At 43.6% G+C, this 18,291-nt stretch overlaps 1 protein-coding gene across 1 annotated transcript in view; it reads right to left on the bottom strand.

Annotated features, from left to right (window-relative positions):
* RIC1 (RIC1 homolog, RAB6A GEF complex partner 1) overlaps positions 1-10,594 on the bottom strand; it is a 71,964-nt gene extending 61,370 nt beyond the window's left edge. The window contains exon 1 of the mRNA XM_026652334.2: positions 10,189-10,594. Coding sequence (XP_026508119.1) covers positions 10,189-10,329 — 141 coding nt within the window. The 5' untranslated portion in view covers positions 10,330-10,594. The remainder of the gene's footprint in view (positions 1-10,188) is intronic.
* Positions 10,595-18,291: the final 7,697 nt, after the last annotated feature.

The raw sequence follows: 18,291 nt of genomic DNA, 5'->3' as shown, positions 1-18,291 counted from the left end.
CCTGGTTCCATGTGCTGAAATCAATAGCATGCCTCCACTGATGATACAAGTTATAGGAAGGGTTCACACTAGTGGATAGACTAGCAAAGATGAAACTAAGTACATTATAGGGCAAGCTACATTGTTTTCTATTGATATCTGAACCAAGCAAGGTGAAGTAGCTGGCAAGGCTAGCACAACAGAAACTTGAATCGATACTCTAGGATGTAATACAAACTCTGATACATAAACATTTACACTAATTAGTTTTACAGGTTGCTCAGAAAAACAACATCTCTGAACATACCACAGAAGACAGACAGCTGGCTTCCCTATTCTGCTCTCGCAACAGAAACAAAACAGTCCATTTGATCTCCAAAGCAATCTGTTACAACCTAAGACCCCAATACAACTTTTAGGAACTGTGTGAGCATCCTTGCAAAGCCCCACTGATGTCAACAGAAGTACATGGTTATCAATGCAGAATTGGGGCTTATCTACAAACTGTGGAACATACTGTTGCTAAAAAGCATTTTGCCTATAACAAATGCATAGTAACAGAAAAGTTGGCTTGCTTACTGTAAGAGTAACCCGATAGTCCTTTTTGTCAGACGCTCCATCCCTTTTATTACAATTTGTACTTGTGCTTATTTAAAACTGTGTCCTAGAGCCTATACAAAAAGAGCCTAAAAATCCTACTGCAACTCTCAGAACTTGCTCCTTCAACACCAAGCAGCACAAATTTTACACACAAACCTTTAAACCGTTCATTTCTGCTTGTGAAGAGACAAAACTAAAGCTCCAGACTAGTATGTCTTCAGAACTTGGCTTGATAATGTTTTCTTTTTCTAAAATGCAGGAAATTCTAAAGAAAGTTGCATCAACTTCACAAAGCCTACTTTATGCATGTGGCATAACTTGGAGTCACAATACTATAGGAAAACTACTGCAAGATATTTTTTCCCTTCACACTTTTGTGGGCATAGTGATGAAGGCCCATATAAACAAATCTAGTGATGTGCAACTGCAATGAGACATATGGGTTACAGTTCTCTCAGAATCAGATGTGTTGGTTCACCTTGCTCTTAATTTTGTAATACAGCTCACACTTTCCATGCAAACTGTGAGTCTACCATTGAGAATCTGCTGTTGATTACAGAACGCTTTATAAAAAGTAATCTAAACTAGTGCATAACACTCCAGACCACGATTAGATTATGGAATAAAAGTTGAACATCCACAAATCATGAGCAAAAATTCAAAACTTTCTGTAAGATTGACAAGCAAATTGCATACCCCTCACACAAATGACTATTAATGCATAGTTAAAGACACAAAGCTACATTATCAAACCAGATCAAAATGCCATCTTAGGAATTCCCAAAACCTGCCCCAGAGAAGACCTGGGGTTTTATGTGACAACATATTTTGTCTCCTAAAGGAATTCATAGTCAAGGCAAGATAGAAACCTTACATATTCTATGAAGAGGTGGCTACATGGGCTAACACGACTTCACAAAATGACAGATGGGGAACACAGAGTGGGAAGATCTTGAAAAGACTCTAGTGATCTCACAAACGAAACAATAGATAAAGCAAATAAGATCTATGGCAGGGGTTCTCAACCTTTTTCTTTCTGAGGCCCTCCAGTAATGCTATAAAAACTCCGCGGCCCACTTGTGCCACAACAACTCTTTTTCTGCATATACAGTAAATTAAAAGCCAAGGCTGGCGTTATGGTGTAGCAAGCAGGGCAACTGCTTAGGGCCTCATGCCAGGGGGTGGCCCCGCAAAGCTAAGTTGCTCGGACTTCGGCTTCAGCCCAGGGCGGTGGGGCTCGGGCTTCAGCTAATGCAGCAGCTCTGGCTACCAGCTGCTCACTAATATACGTACATGGAATAACCCACCTTGAAATATTAGAACTGTGTACAAAGAAAAGCTTCGTTACTCATGAACAACAATGCAAAACTAATCCACAAGTTAAAATAACATTTATGGAATCAGGTGTAAAGTTGTTCTTGGTTGTCATTTTATTACTATGTCATCTAGAGGCATACAAAAAAATCTCTAATCAAAGTGACCTCAGTTCTTCAGACAACAGGATTTCTTGAGGGTGACAGTTATGAAACTCTTTATGCGTCCATGGCTCAACACTTGTATCCCACAACAATGATAGTTAAATTGATGAGCACTTCATTCTACCTGGCAGTTCACACTTGCTTCTCTCCTATTTACTGTATTTAATCAATAAATATTAAGTCTTATGAGACGTTTGTGAAAGTTAATTCTAAACCAGAAAAATAGCACTATTTTTTTAAAAAGTGTTCAGCTGATCAAGATATTTAAACTGATCAAACATTCAATCCTAAAGATCTCAGCAGACTAGATATGGAATATTGCCAGGCTCCCCAAAAGAAATATATTCCAACAGCATTCTGACTCAGGTTTAAATGTCCACTCAGTATGCATTTGCAATCAAAATGTTAGTGCTGTTCTGAGAAAATGTGTAATTTCAATTAATTAGGTTGAGAAATTTGGGAACACTGTGGTCACACAAAATATTATTACTTTTCAATTGCTGCTGTATTACTGCATTTTCAGACCACTAGGAAAGTTTAACCATTTTTGTTGTCTAGGATAAACTTATTTAAACTTTGCTATAGAGCAAAGATAGGGTATCCCACTGCCTGTCAGTCCTTTCAAAGTTCCTGCAAGGCACTAAGAGCGCTACTAGAATAAGTTGTGTACAAAAGAACATTCTCCCTGTACTTGAGGACCAATACATGAAGAGCAGCACTCTATTCCTTGTTTAAGTTTTAAAAATATGTTAAAAAGCTACATTCTATGTTGAAACAGCATTAGTTGCACAAAATAGCAAATTATATAGTATAGGCAGAATGCCCTAGCCAGTGAAGCTATGTGAAAATCAGAGCATTATATCAAAGTAGCATCAAATTATTTTCCAAGTCTTTATTCATATCTAAAAATAACTTATCTAAGATTCTCAAAATTTTGGCTAGACTACAATAGGAGTCAGCCAATCTCAGCTCTGAATCACAAGGACTGTTTGACAAGAAATAACTATACTGTAACAATTCAGGATGCCCTCTCTAGCTCCATTCCCATCAGACATGATTCACAGTGTGAAAAGTCAGCTCACTGAGTATTACTGATTTACTTTGGGGAAAAAAATTTTTTTTTGCACTCACTCAACTAGGGCTGTCAAATTAGCATACTTGTCAGCTGTTATCTATATGCAAAAGATTGTACTAGTACATTTGCTAGAACATGCAGAAGTATTAACAGCTGACAACATGGAACCATGTAATATCACTGGAATGCCAATGGTGAGTGTCAAAGGCCACAGAGATTTGTCAGGATGCTACAGTTACTACATTCACCCACTATTCAGTATTTTAGACATAGAGCACTTGAAGTTTCATTCAGAATTAGGTGATCTCTATTCCTGAATACAAGAGAATAACTTACCTAGTTTTCTCTTTAGATTTCTAAGACAAGCAATTTTAAGTATATATGAAAGATAAATACTTAGTGAATAAATATTACTAAAGAGCACGCTAGTCAAGAGACTCAAAACATGCAGCTTCTGCACTGAAAAGTATACAATCTAAGTAGTGACAGTAGAGTCAAGACCGAAGAAAACAGAATGAGGAGTTGGGAAGATAAGAAACAAGGGTTATAAATGCAAGATCCTGGGTGAGCTTAGTGTTTCTGTACATATCTTGATTATTTTTAATGATTACATGGGCTGTTTGCAGCTGTTCATGCTGAGATTTTCGCAGAGTGAGAAGGCGGCAGATTTGGAGGAAAGGAGGAATGTGAGAAGAGAAAAAGGAATGAGAAAGCAGCAGGCAAAAGGCAACAGTGAAGGCACAGAGGAAGCAAGAGCAGAAAAGGTACTTCTGAGGCCTGTACTTCTGAGACACTGCACTACTCAGATTGGGGAGGCAGCAGCCCAGGTGGTGGCCCACGTTGGAGCAGGGAGGCGGCAAAGGCCCGGCTCGGAGTGGGGAGCTCCCATGCTCTCATGCCCCAACACTGCCCCTCTTAAGCTGGTGCAAGCACCCCTAGTGAGGATGCTCTCCACTGGCAGAAGGAGGGTAGTGTGGACATGAAAAACTGCAGTAATTACAGCAGTGGTTGTATGTCAACTTAAGTTTGTAGTGCAGACATGCCCTGAGGAACAGAACAAGGGGCATGTGATGCTGAGATACAAAAAGCAATTGGTGATATTAAGGCAGGTACAGATTAGTAGCAATAGTCACTGAGGTAAAATTACCAGACATGCTGGGGATATTTACAAATATATCATGATAATTACAGGGCTAGCTGACCACTGTCCCTTTGTAGGGGTCTCACCAAGTGCTCACCCATAGATACGAGACCTCTTCTGGAGTGGAATTTTGAAATTTTCCCGCTTAGATCAGGACCTAGGTTACAGCCCTGAGTATCAAGCATGACTACTACACCAAGTCAAACAGTGTTTGGCACCTGCAAGACTTTTTCCTTTGGGAGCCTGTGACAGCATAGGTTTGCAAGGGATACAAAACCAGCTTCTTCAGAACAAAGCTTCATTTATTTATTACTCAAAGGTACAAAGCACATAGTAGGCCGTTTGTTTTACCCAGTCCTCTAACTCACATGGGTCTTATTTACACACTGGTAAGTTCCCCTCAGCCCAGCTACCTCCATCCCTGGCAGGAAGAAACAGCCATATGGCAGCAGCCTGTGCCGCAGACTGGCAGCCTTTTCCTTGACAAATCCTGGCCACTCTCCCAGCTCATCCAATCCCCTTTTCCACGGTTTTGAGGTTTTACATCTCCTTTGACCCTAGGCTTAGCTTTGGGAAGAGTAAGACATTCTAGCAAGATGGAGCCAGCTAGGTAAATTCTCCCCTCCACCACAACCCAAACTGTTGCTCCAGCTATTATCTTTATTCCTTTAAAACAGTGTACTTGAGAGGCTCTTATCTGTGTCGCTGTTTTACCATTCCTGTTGGTTCTTTAGTAACCTCTTTACCTCCTCTTTCGATTTAACTCTAAGCACTCAGCCAGGCAGCAATACATAACTGAACAGGGAAACCACATCACACATAAACAGTCATAAAAACACAGAAGTATTCTCAGTGCATCACATACACCACCCATATCATCTTCAGGGATGTCATGAGGCTTTACATATAGAAGATGATTCATCCACCACTAGGGTGGAATATGGCAGTTAACGACACTCCATATGTTTAACAAAAATTGAAGCACACCATATTCATTCAGTTTAAACTACAATGGAGAGGTTCAAATACAGCGATTTAGCATGATTTAGGATTCATTTTAAAAGTACCTAGCACATTCTGGGCTTTATACAAGTTTCTCCCCCAACTGAAAGCTCCTGTAGCTAGCCAATCTGTTGTCCAAAAAAATGCTGCTAATTAATAGGGTGCTACTCAATGTCTCCAGCAGATTGTCAGCAGCTAAGGTTAATCAGTGGCGCTTAAATCTGACAGTAAAAGAGGCTCTGTATAAGCCCTGGTCTACACAGAGGGGTGGGGGGGGGAGGAGAGAACTATCGATCTAAGATACGCAACTTCAGCTACGAGAATAGCGTAACTGAAGTCGATGTATCTTAGATCGACTTAGAATTACTTACTTCGTGTCCTCGCAGCGCAGGATCGATGGCCGCGGCTCCCCCGTCAACTTTGCTTCCGCCTCTCGTCGAGCTGGAGTTCAGCAGTCGACGGGAGAGCGATTGGGGAATCGATTTATCATGTCTACACTACACGTGATAAATTGATCCCCGATAGATCAATCGCTACCCACCGATCCGGCGGATAGTGTAGACGTACCTTAAGTGAGGTCAGAGTCCTAGTTGTCCCATCACTTGTGCGCATACAACTCGTATTGGCTTTAGAGTGAGTGGAGCATGGGTAATTTGATGGGACAGTCAGGCTCCTGATGTACGATGTTATACCAGCTTCCAGAGCAGAGAATTCTGGGAGAGATATTCCAGGAGGTGCAAAGCTCAGGTCTCTGCCACTTGCACATCAGAGTGAAAAGCCTAGTTTGAGGACTTCTGGACATCAGTGACAATTTCTCCACATTAGTCTAGTGGAGACTTATCGGTGGATATTTCCTCAATTATACAGCCAGATAAACAGTTCTGCAGCAGTAGCATAGCTGTTACACTCTATTTGAAACAAATTATCAGCCAAGTACATAAAACTGAAGGCTAACAGAAACAGCCAGTGAAGGGTCCAAGGTTATGGCTCAAGTGGAGAATAAAGATTATAATCACTGCTAGACCACTGGTTCAATTTCAGGCCAGATCTACAGGAATGCTAGCTGCTACCTTCTGAAGACTATTTGGGACCCTACAAAAATGATATGGTCTCAGACAGTCCAGCTGCTGACAAGTGTCAGCAAACAAGCTCATAATTATTACTTCTTAGCAAAGGCCTAAAGTCATGGAGGATGAACTACTTCCTCCAGAATGAGGGTACACAGTGCGGGGTGGGCTAGTGTGCATTGCTAATACCTGTGATATACAGAACTTCGTTCTCCAGGAATATCACGCCAGCCTTTAGAAGTACAAAAAGCTTTTAATTAAAGCAAACACTGTCTGCAACTTATTGCAAGGCAAACAAGATGCTACAGAGAGGTTGTAGACAATCCCATATAGTCCTAACATATTCACACAAAGAGAAATTGATCGTATATGATAATTCATCAACTCATTTTGTTCACAGTTCTGAAGGGTACATTCAGTCAGCAATTAGTAAAATAAAAAGTGGAATTAACATGTTTCATATTTATAATTTACTGTTTGTAAACTTTACAGGAATAACAGGACTGTAAACCAAACTTATATGTTTGTCCACAAAACAGCTATAGCACAGGAAGCAATAGCACAAACTTTCCCCTCCCACAGCCTGAACTCCAGCACAAAAATTACTTACAAGAGGAGAAGATAGTTCATTGTCTATTGTCATTTGTTTCCTTACCTTCTATATTTAGGGCAGATCTACACTTAAAACGCTGTAGTGGCGCAGCAGCGCCGCTGTAGCACTTCAGTAAACCAGCGGATCTCAAACTGTGGGTTGTGACCCCAAAGTAGGTTGTGACCCCATATTAATGGGGTCACCAGGGCTGGTGTTAGACTTGCCGGGGCCCAGGGCTGAAGCCAAAGCCCCACTGCCTTTGGGATTCGGCTTTTATCCCCACCCCTGGGGCGGCAGGGCTTGGGTTTCAGCTTTGGACCCCCACCGGGGCAGAGGGTCTTGGGCTGGCTCAGGCTTCGGTCCCCCATCCTGGGGTCACGTAGTAAGTTTTGTTCTCAGAAGGGGGTCACGATGCAATGAAGTTTGAGAACCCCTGCAGTAAAATATTCCTGGGGGGGGATTCTGCTCCAAAAAATTTAAAATTCTGCACACAACATTTTAAAATTCTGCAAAATTTGTCAAAACAACACTATATGATCAGGCCAGTTTCAATTATTTTGGTAATTTATTTCAAAATATCTGTCAGCAAGTATGTCTTCCTGAAAATCAGTTTTATAAGCACACACTAGCAAACAGTATCACTTTACTTGAAAGTGACACATGACTGAATATGTTTACAAAGCTGAACTAGGAATTTAAAATGTTAATGTGCTGGAAATAAACATAATGCAGCACAGAACTTAGCCAGATTAGTCACCTATCTGATTACCACAAGTAATTGCAGGATATTCTGCTCCAGAAAGTTAGATATTACTGATACTTGACACTGTTTTGAACAAGCTACTATTGACAAGGAAAAACGTTTTTATAGAAACCAAGGTTTCATTTCCTCCACAAGAACCCAATATGTAATTTTGATTTAAATGCCACCTACAAAGAGAGAGAATGGGGATATACTTTCTTTTTATGCAGGAAACAGGAAACCTGAGAGGTTCTTTCCAAAAATATGTTTTTTGTTTGTTTTACTTTAGTAAGAAGCCTTGCCTAACCATGGTTTTGTTAAAAGCCTTGTTAATATCTCAGGGGAGTTCTTTTACCCTTTAACTTAAGAGGCAGCAATTGAACAACTCTAACAAAGTCACTCTTTCTCCAAAATGTTTTATTTTGGCATTAAACAGGTGTAAACAAAAGTAAGTTTTAAACAGTCAAAGTATCTTTCCCTCAGTTGCTCAGCTTTCATTATCTTGTGAAATCCACAAGTTCTCTTTAATGCAATTATAACTAGTTAGTATTTCAAAACAAATTTAGAATTACCAATTAAAAATATATACACCTCTACACCGATATAACACGACCCGATATAAGACGAATTCGGATATAACGTAGTAAAGCAGCGCTCCGGGGGGGGCAGGGCTGCGCGCGCTGACGGATCAAATCAAGTTCAATATAACAAGGTTTCACCTATAACGCGGTAAGATTTTTTGGCTCCCAGGGACATCGTTATATCGGAGTAGAGGTGTATTTGTGACTGCTCATAGTAATACCTGCCAACAAAACTACCTACAATAGCTTCACTACCTTCAGCCCACCTCCTTCCCAAATGTGCATGGGATAAAGTGATTAGTTATACCACATCCATAATGTTAACAAAACTGGGCTTTGATGGGCCAGAGAGAAAATAACATTCTAAAGATAGGGATATTTCAAATAAAGCACCCTACAAGCAGCCTTTTCCCATTAGACTAGGAAAGTGAGACTTTAGACTCAGTATCCCAGTAGTAGAGAGGCAGCCTCAAGTAAAGCTATGTAGGGCTTTATAGGTTAAAAACCAACACCTACACTCCACCCAGAGGCTAATGAACAGACAATGCAGATCACCCAGTACCAGCATGACCTGATGAAGTTTCACTGGTGTCATTTGATGAAGACATGAAGGACTTTACTACTGTTTAAAACTAAGGCTCCTTGGAATGCCAGTCTAGCATAATTGCTTCCTCTTCTCATTTTGAAAAGTTTGTTATAATTTGGATTTATAGTACTGACTTATGAAGACTACATAGAATTATTTAAAGACACACTAAAGAGAGTTTAGGCTGTAAATTTAAATGGCAATATTTAGTTGAATTCTTAAATTCAGCTTTTAAAGAATAGCATTTCCCTGCAGTCTTTCCAATCCCAATACTGCAGTTGTGTGTCAGAGAAATGATAACCAGATGGCGAAGTTAACAGTAAGGGCTTGTCTGTATGGAGAAGAGCCTGGAACAACTATTCCACGCTAGCTTCCTTATGTGGACACTCCTATTCTGCTCTAAAAGTGCCTTTTTCAGTTTAGATTAATCTACTTTGGAAGTGGATTAACCTAAACTGAAAAGAGGAACCCTCCATGCAGAATAAGTGTCCACAAGGGGAACTAGTGCAGAATAGCTGTTACAATTTAAATTCATAACCTAGTTATTTCACATTAACTTCCCTGTGAATTAAGCCTAGAAAAATCGTATGCGACACCGATTATACAATTTTCATTGCCCAACCTGAGTGAGGTACAGAAAGTAAACAACAGAACTGCGGGATTTTAGTTTTCAGTTTCAATGTAAGGTGTTAAGTAGCAAACATTTTGAAGTCTGCATAAAATCCCCCCCTCATGGAAGGGGCTGCAAGCTGACAACAGCATTCTGTCCACTGCAGGAAGGGACCTAATTAATTTTCATTTTATATGCATTTCATGACTCTCTCTTGAGCTTCTTTGAACCCAGAATTGGAAATCTGAGAGACTCGAAGTAGGTTTGGCCTAACCTTCTACTTTTGTGGAGGAATTATCAACAACCATTACAAAGTGCAACCAGGCACTGTTGAAAGTTTCAGTACACACAACTGATCGGGCACATCCATACGCGATACCCACAACTCAACACAGCAGCATTATACTGCTGAGCAAAGAAAGTAAAGACTTGCCAATATTTCTTACCCAAGACAAGTGAAGAACAAGAAGCTTAATGGGGGATTTTTCGCGTTTCAGTAACTGCAGCTGTTAACCCAAGGGGCCTAGTTTCAAAGTTACATGGCAGCGACTCGTTACAAATAACTAGCGAATCATTGTGCAACTGGTCTGACTTACAAGACTGCTTTGCAAACACAGAAGTACATGCACTGGAGCTAGTCCTGCAGCTCCACAGCGCTGTGTGGGCAGGAAGGGGAGGAATACATGCTCCCTCCAGGTGAGGCGGCACAGGGAGCGGGGGCAGGGCGATACTTACCCTGCTATACCAGATGCTGAGCTGGGACGGGGCCAGCACTGCGAAGAAAGCCCTCTGGGGGTCCGTCTGGATGTGCAGCGGCTGCTCCAGGGTCTCCAGAGGGCACCGCAGCCTCTTGGGCCAGCCGCTCAGGAAATACATGGCCGGAGACGCCCCTCTTTCCGCGGGGCGACGAGGGGGCGCAGTACGCACTGGGCCGGGCCAGCACCAGCCCGGGCGACGCCGCTCAAACTGCCTGCCGCGTCCCGTTCCGCGCGCCGCGGGGGGCACGCACCCGGGGGGCAGCGGGGAAGGCGGGCATACTAACGGCGCCAGCCGCCGGGACTCCGGAGCGCCTCCAGCTGCCGCCCCAGGCAGCTCCAGGGGGCACTAGGGAGGAAGGGGCTCGGGCCAGGCCGGCGGGGCTCAGTAGGGTCCTGGAAGCTGGAGGCGGTGGGCAGGGGTCGAGTCAGGGGGCTCGGTCCGGGCCAGCGTCTCCGGGACACGGCGGTGGTTACTGCTCCGAGCGCCGGGAGAGCGGGGTCTGCTGCAGCGGCGGCGCCGGCTCCTCTCGCCAACCTCCCCGCGCGCCAGCCGCCCCTACGGCCGCCTCCATGGCTCCCTCCGGCGCCACGGCCTCGGGACGCCAGACACAGCGCGTCGGCAGCTCCGCCCAGCGCGGGGGGGGGGGGGGGGGGAAGAGAGACGGGCGCGCGGATTGGCCTGACGGCAGAACACTCCGGAAGTGACGGTGCGCAGCAACAGTCACGCCCCCAATCACTTCGCGTCGACGATCCGAGAAGGCGGGAGCGCGCGCTGATTGTGCGTGGAGAGGGAGAAGGAGGCGCGCAGGCGCACAGGAGGCGGAGAAAGGAAGGTTCGGCAGATCCATCTCCCCCCGCGCCCAGGAACTCACCTTCTGAGATTACTCGGGGGCGAGTGCCTGTGCCAGCGCCATCCTGCCAAGGGCCTGGCCCCGCCATTAACCGCAGCCACTCGGAGACCAGCCTGACTCTGTCCCCGTAGCAAATGCCACTGACTGTAGACCTGGGAGCTGCAATCAGGCTTCTAATAGGAACGCGTCCTGCCCTAGGCTTAAGGTTCCTATGGCCCGGGGGGCGGGAGGAATGCACCAAGTGCCCAAACCATCGTAACTCTAAGGTGGGGAGCCCTACCCATACAGACCCTAAATCAGTTCCAACTACCCTACACTTCTAAACCATAATCTTCTCTCCAAGTACCCCGATAGATATCCTAACCCTAGGTCCAAGTGCATTACCCAGAGGAATCCAAATGCTAGCTACCAATAGAAACCCTAACCCTAGTTCCAAATATGCTACCCATAAGATCCCTAACCATAGGGTGGGGAGCCTACCCATAGGAACCATAAACCTAATGCTAAGTCTGCTACTCATAGGAAAGCTAACAGTAGGGCAAGAAGACCTACCGCTATCAACCCCACTGCTAAGGCAGGGAACCCTACCCATATGAACCCTAACCCTAGTTCAATGAACCCTTCCCATAGGAACCCTAACCCTAGCTCATTGCTCCCTTCCCATGGGAATCTTAGGGATCCCTACCCATAGGAACCCTAACCCTAGGATGGGGAGCCCTACCCACTGAAATTCTAGCCCTAGGGCAGGGAACTCTACTCTCAGGAACCCTAACCCTAGCTCCATGTGCCCTCCCCATAGGAACCCGAAACCTAGGGCAGGGAGCCCTACCCCTAGGAACTCTAACCCTATGTTGGGGAGCCCTACCATAGGAACCCTAACCCTAGCTCCAAGTGCCTTTGCCATAGGAATCCTTACCTTAGTGCAGTGAGCCCTCCCCATAGGAACCCTGACCCTAGCTCAAAGTGACCTTTCCATAGGAACCCTAACCTTGTCTCAAAGAACTGTACCCATAGGAACTCTAACCCTAGCTCCAAGAGTCCTACCGATAGGAACCCTAACCCTAGCTCCAAGTACCCTACCCACAGGAATCCTAACTCTAGCTTCAAGTGCCCTACCCATAGGAACCCTAACCCTAGCTCCAACTGCGCTAAACGTAGGAACCCTATCCCTAGCACCAAGCACCTTACCCATAGTAACTCTGACCCTAGGGCGGGAAGCCCTACCCATGGGAATCCTAACCCTAGTTCAAAGTTCCCTACCCATAGCAACCCTAACCCTAGCTCCCCGTGCCCTACTTAGATGAACCCTAATCCTGGGGTGTGGAGCCCTACCCATAGGAACCCTAATCCTAGCTCCAGTGCCCTATGCAAAAGAATCCTAAGCCTAGCTCCATGTTTCCTATTCATAGGATTCCTAACCCTAGGGCAGGGTGCCCTACCTATATGAACCATCAACCTAGCTGAAAGTGCCCAACCCATAGGAACCCTAGCCTTAGGGGTGGGAGCCTTACTCATGGTCATCCTAACCCTAGGGTGTGAAGCCTTACCCATAGAAACCCTAATCCTAGGTCCAAATGCCCTATCGATAGGAACCTAACCCTAGCTCTAAGTGCCCTACCCTTGGAAACCATAACCCCTAGTCCAAGAAAGCATTGCCAACCGTCCAGGATTGTCCTGGAGTCTCCAGAAATTAAAAATTACTCTTTAATTAAAGGTTATGTCATGTGATGAAATTTCCAAGAATACATCCAACCTAAATTCGCAACCCTACTGTGGCGCCCTGATTCTGCATTTCGGCCCGGGGCAGTTCTGTAATACAAGCCCCTTTTCTTGGAGCAGCTAAGCTATCCCAGGGCTTTCTACGACCGGAACTAGGTGGAGAGCAAAAGACTTCATGGAGCCTTCCCCAGGCAAATCTAATTTAGCTAGGCAATGCACAGTGTGATGGGTGCTGAGCAAAACCCTGCCAGATAAAGCAGCACTAAACAAGGAAGTTAAAAAAGGGAAGAAAGCAGAGAATGGATGAAAGAAATCAGGGAGTAGCACAACTGAAGTGATACTGTACAGTGAAAATCCTTACACACTTTTCACAAATTTCTCACATTATTGACACGGAAAGCACAAGTATTCTCATCTCACAGAGAAAAGGATTGTTTTCAGGGAGAAGCTACAAGTATTACATTAATTACAATAAGTCTTCCCAATAGGTCTCCCACTTGCAATAAATACAGACTTAGTTTAAATTTGACTATTGCAAAATTAACAAATCATGTTCCCTTGTTCATACCGACCTTTATTTGTATGCAAAGTTTCATGAGTGATTTACTGTTTGTTTTCCTTTGTCATTGGAAAAAAAAGTGAAAAGATCAAGACAATAGAGAAGCAGAATAATAATTCCCTTAAGCTATCAGGGCAATACCCATGATAGCAAGACACAGCCAACATGGCACCCAGACAAATCAGAGAAATTTCCGAAACCATTTTCCCTCTGCTGCCTGTCTGCCACAAGAATCCTATTAGCCTACAGCAACACAAAACATATCCTATAATACATTAACGATAGCACAACAGAGCCCTTTTAAGCATGTGGTGCATCACCACATCTAAGAAAGCAGAGCTGGATATTTTGGTCTTCATAAGACAATACTTAGATGTATTATACAAGGATCTCAAGGCACTTTACCAACATGTGGTGCAGTGCTTATAAACTAAGAGCAGCAAGTAGCTGATATTAAAATTGCATTTCAGTTTTGTTTACAGCAAACATTTTTAAACTGACCAGCAGATGCCTGTTGGTCCACAAAGCACTAGCTGGTCTTATTGTACTGACTTTTCCTCTGTATTTCCACATGTTAAATTGCGATAAATGCCAAGTAAAATATATATCAAATACTTTCCTAATATTACCTTTTCTTGTAAGAAATTGCTATAGTTACCCACAGGGACATTGTGATGGACTGGGTAGGGATGCATCTGAAGAAGTGAGGTTTTTACCCACGAAAGCTTATGCCCAAATAAATCGGTTAGTCTTTAAGGTGCCACCAGACTCCTTGTTGTTTTTGTAGATACAGACTAACACGGCTACCTCCTGATACTTGGGAGGGTATGGGTTCTGTTGAACACAAAGGAGAGAATAACAGGTTTTTAAGAATCTCTGTGTTAGAACATAGTTGAAACTATGATAAAATTTGAAACCACCTATAGTATAGAAGCAAAATATCAAGGAGGAGACATTTCCTATATAGTATATTTATTTAATATAGCTATTTCCTATACTAGGTACTCCTGGGGGAATTCTGCCTTACTGAGCGTGTGCATAATTAATAAGCCATACATATTTTTAATTGTTTGTAGAGAAAAAAGCTTCTGCTAAAATGTTGCTGCAGTTCCACCTTTTGCCCACCAGAGGCCGCTGTGGCTCAAGAACAGCAGCTCCCAGAAAAAAATAACTTCTGCAGTTCTGTCATTTGCCCACCAGAGGGTGCTGTGGCAATAGAACAAAGTAGCAGCTCCTGGCCAGCTAGGGAAGAGAAAGAGCCTGCCATCTTCGCAGTGCCTGTCAGGCCAGGTCAAGAGACAGGGGCTATGGGGAGACAGACAGCATATGGTGCTGGGGTCAGACAGGGGCTCGTAAAGGGCTAGTGGGGGAGGACAGATTGGGGCAGAGGCTGAATGGGAGTGGAGGCACAGGGCCACAGGTGGGAGGGAGGTGCAGGGCCACATGGTGATGGGGGAGGGGGATGCAGAACTACATAGGGACAGAGGGTGGCTGAGTGGGGGCACAGAGACACATGGGGATGGGAGGAGTGGGTGGCTGAGTGGGGGTGGAGGGACACATGGATAGGGGGTGCAGGAACACATGGGAAGAGGGGCAGATGTGCCTGACTGAATGGGAGAGACGAGGGGTCAGCCAGGGTCTGCATGGGGGAAGTTCCCTAACAATCCCTCCCCTTCCCCCCAAAAAACCTGTTCCATACTTTTCCCACCCATTCCCAACAACCCTCCAAGTTCACACCCAGGCTCCTTTCCAGCAATTTACTTCCCTCTCCCTCAGTTCCTCTGTTACTCCTGACTCCCCCAAGCCTTTGCACTGCTTTTGAGGGGGGCAGAAAATATGGTTCTGTATTGTAGTTTAAATGAATTATTTCTCAGTGTTCTGTATTAATATGCCTAGTAAGGAATCTATTTGTCAAAAAACATTTCCAGAATCCTTTTTGTTGTCTGTATTGTTACAGACATAATTGCTGACAGGTATTTTGAAATAAATGACCAAAAATAATTTAAACTGGTGTGATTATATTGTGTTATTTTGACAAATAAAATATGCAGAATTTTGCAGAATTTTAAAATACAGTGCGCAGAATTTTTACTTTTTTGGCACAGAATTCCCCTAGGAGTAACTAGGTTCCAGCAGAGTAAACCTGGGAAAGGCTTTCAACTAGATTCCTTGCCCTCAAAAAGGTGGAAGTTCAATCCCACCCGTACAAAGATATTTCCTTACAACTACTTGGCCATGACTTCCTTCTCTTTTATAGGTACAGCCCTAAAGTAGTCAGCTGGCTTGAGGTACCTCCCTTCCCCCTTATCATGCAATAGATGGTATACCTACTCAAAATTAGTGAATTTTAGACTAACACACTGTGTCTGAGATAGGCAGGTATTCACCTTGTTTTTCACAGGAGGAAAATGAATTAGATTTCTTCAAGAGAGCTAGTAGGGGACCCCACATCTCCTGACTTCAGCTTCATTCCTCCCCACGATTCCCAACACACACACATACACCCCCCACGAGGGGCAAGATGTGCTGCCAGACATTAGTCAACTTTTACACCACAAAAAATAATTCTCTCAATACCACATCTGTATAACAAGGCAGATAATGGCAGGTGTGCTGTCAATCCTCCATGCTATACAGAAGTCAGACATAGAAGGGTGAATGGAATTTATCACCACAGAATCTGGGGAAACAGTTAGTGGCAATAAATTTTCTCGGAAACAACAAGGCAGACAACTACAGGTTGTTGGAGGAAAACCTCCTCAAGGCATACAAAAGCCTTGGTTGCAACATGTCACTAAAGATACATTTTTTGCACTCTCATCTAGATTTTTTTCCACCGAACTGCGGAGCAGTGAGCAACGAGCACGGCGAGCCATTTCACCAGGACATTGCAACAATGGAGAAATGCTATCAGGGCAAATGGAGCCCATCAATGTTTGCAGACTATTGCTGGACAGTGACAAGAGATGCTCCATTTAATGAATACAAGAGACAAGCCAAGAAGTGCCGAGTAGACACTGAATAGGACTAAACTATGTACAGAATAGTTTTTTGCCTTTTGGTTCATAATAAATTTTATTTATATAACCCTTTTGCTGATTTTTAAAGTGTTACATAAACAGGACAGGTGAAATATCTTGTAAAGCAACCATAAACACATGAAAAGACCTAGGTTTACAATTTATGATTAAAACTCTACTATCTACACAATGTACATAGACATAAAATGTAAAAACTTAAATATCTTAGAAACAGTAGCCAGTTGTTTTAATTGTCATATTTGAATTCAGCACATCAAAATACATAATAAATAGCACATTTTATCTCTGAAGCAGAAGACTTCTCAAAATTTGTAGACCAGTGTTATTCCTAAACCCTATTTAGCAATCTAGAGGGGATAGCCCCATGACATTTGAGACAGTGGTCTGTTGCTTGTATGTAATGACTGGAGTCATCAGTTTATTACACAGATTAATCATTCTTGAATGCAGCAGCTCAAGGCATGCAGATGGGTCTTTAAATATACACAAGGTTTCTGTCAAATTAATTTTTATCCTTATATCCAGATAGATCTAAACAGTTTAAAAAGCTAGAGTTGAGCAAAATACTTACAATTAATAATTTATTCAAGTAATTTCATTTTTTTAGTAATAAATTATTCACAAACAAATTGCAAGATTGTCCAATTTAGAAATTATTTTCAGATTTCTACAGTAAATAATTCTTTGTCCCCAGATGACTTACAATAGTTGGGTGTGATTATTCACAATTCATTCTGTTCTCAGCCTGTATGACTTGTGTAACTAACCATCATCATAAACTATTAGTATTACAATTCAATATAAAATTTGAAATGTACACTATGCTGGTTAGTTTCATATGTCACATAATACTGTTTCTGTTTTCTGATTGAGTGACTTATTTATGTAACTGAGTTTTAACTCTGAATTTTGCACATGAATATAACATTCAAAATTTGCTTTGTGAATCTTCAAGCTAAGAAATCCTGAGAGCTTGAATGTTTGCAGAAAGTAAAAGCAAGAAGGTTGTGAACATGGTTTTTATCTAAACTCACTATAGAATCAAACAAATATTAATTGAAAATATTTTCCACTATTTGGCAAGCGCTAGGAAAATATAAGGAAAGTGAGAGGTGAGCTATTACCTACACATTAATTGAGAAACCACATTTGAAAAAAATATTAAGGGAGGGGAGAAAAGGTTTGAAATAGATCTATATTGCTTGTTGCAATAATAGCTCCAAAACATGTACATTTTGAACAGTAAATCTTAAAATGTTACTCAGGATGTAGATACAGTTTAATACTGTTGGGTATCATAACATTTATATAAGATGTAGATCGGGGTGGGCAAACTTTTTGGCCTGAGGGCCACATCGGGGAATAGAAATTGTACGGCAGGCCATGAATGCTCACAAAATTGGGGTTGGAGTGTGGGAGGGGGTGAGGGCTCTGGTTGGGGGTGCGGGCTCTGGGGTGGAGCTAGGAATGAGGAGTTTGGGGTGTAGGAGGGTGCTCTGGGCTGGGACCGATGGGTTCGGAGGGGGATCAGGGCTGGGGCAAAGGTGTGGGAAGTGGTGCAGGTTCTGGTTGGGGTGCGGGCTCTGGGGTGGGGCTGAGAGGTTTGGGGTTCAGGACAGTGCTCCGTGCTGGGATCGAGGGGTTTGGAGAGTGGGAGGGGGATCAGGGCTGGAGCAGGGGGTTAGGGCACAGGGAGAGAATCAGGGGTGCAGGGTCGAAGCAATGCCTACCTCAAGTGGCTTCCGGAAGCAGTGGCACGTCCCTTCTCTAGCTCCTAGGCGTGGTGCAGCCCCTGACCTGGTGCCCCGGCTGGAGAACCGGAGGGGGGCTGAGCCGCGTGGTGCGGCCCCTGACACGGCACCCCAGCAGGAGCTCGTGGGCCGGCTTAAAATGGCTTGTGGGCCGGATCC

Source organism: Terrapene carolina, unplaced genomic scaffold (genome assembly GCF_002925995.2).
Source record: "Terrapene carolina triunguis isolate 2854851 unplaced genomic scaffold, T_m_triunguis-2.0 Scaffold113, whole genome shotgun sequence".
In the NCBI taxonomy this organism is placed as follows: Eukaryota; Metazoa; Chordata; order Testudines; family Emydidae; genus Terrapene; species Terrapene triunguis.
This window is presented reverse-complemented; position numbering and strand designations above follow the sequence as displayed.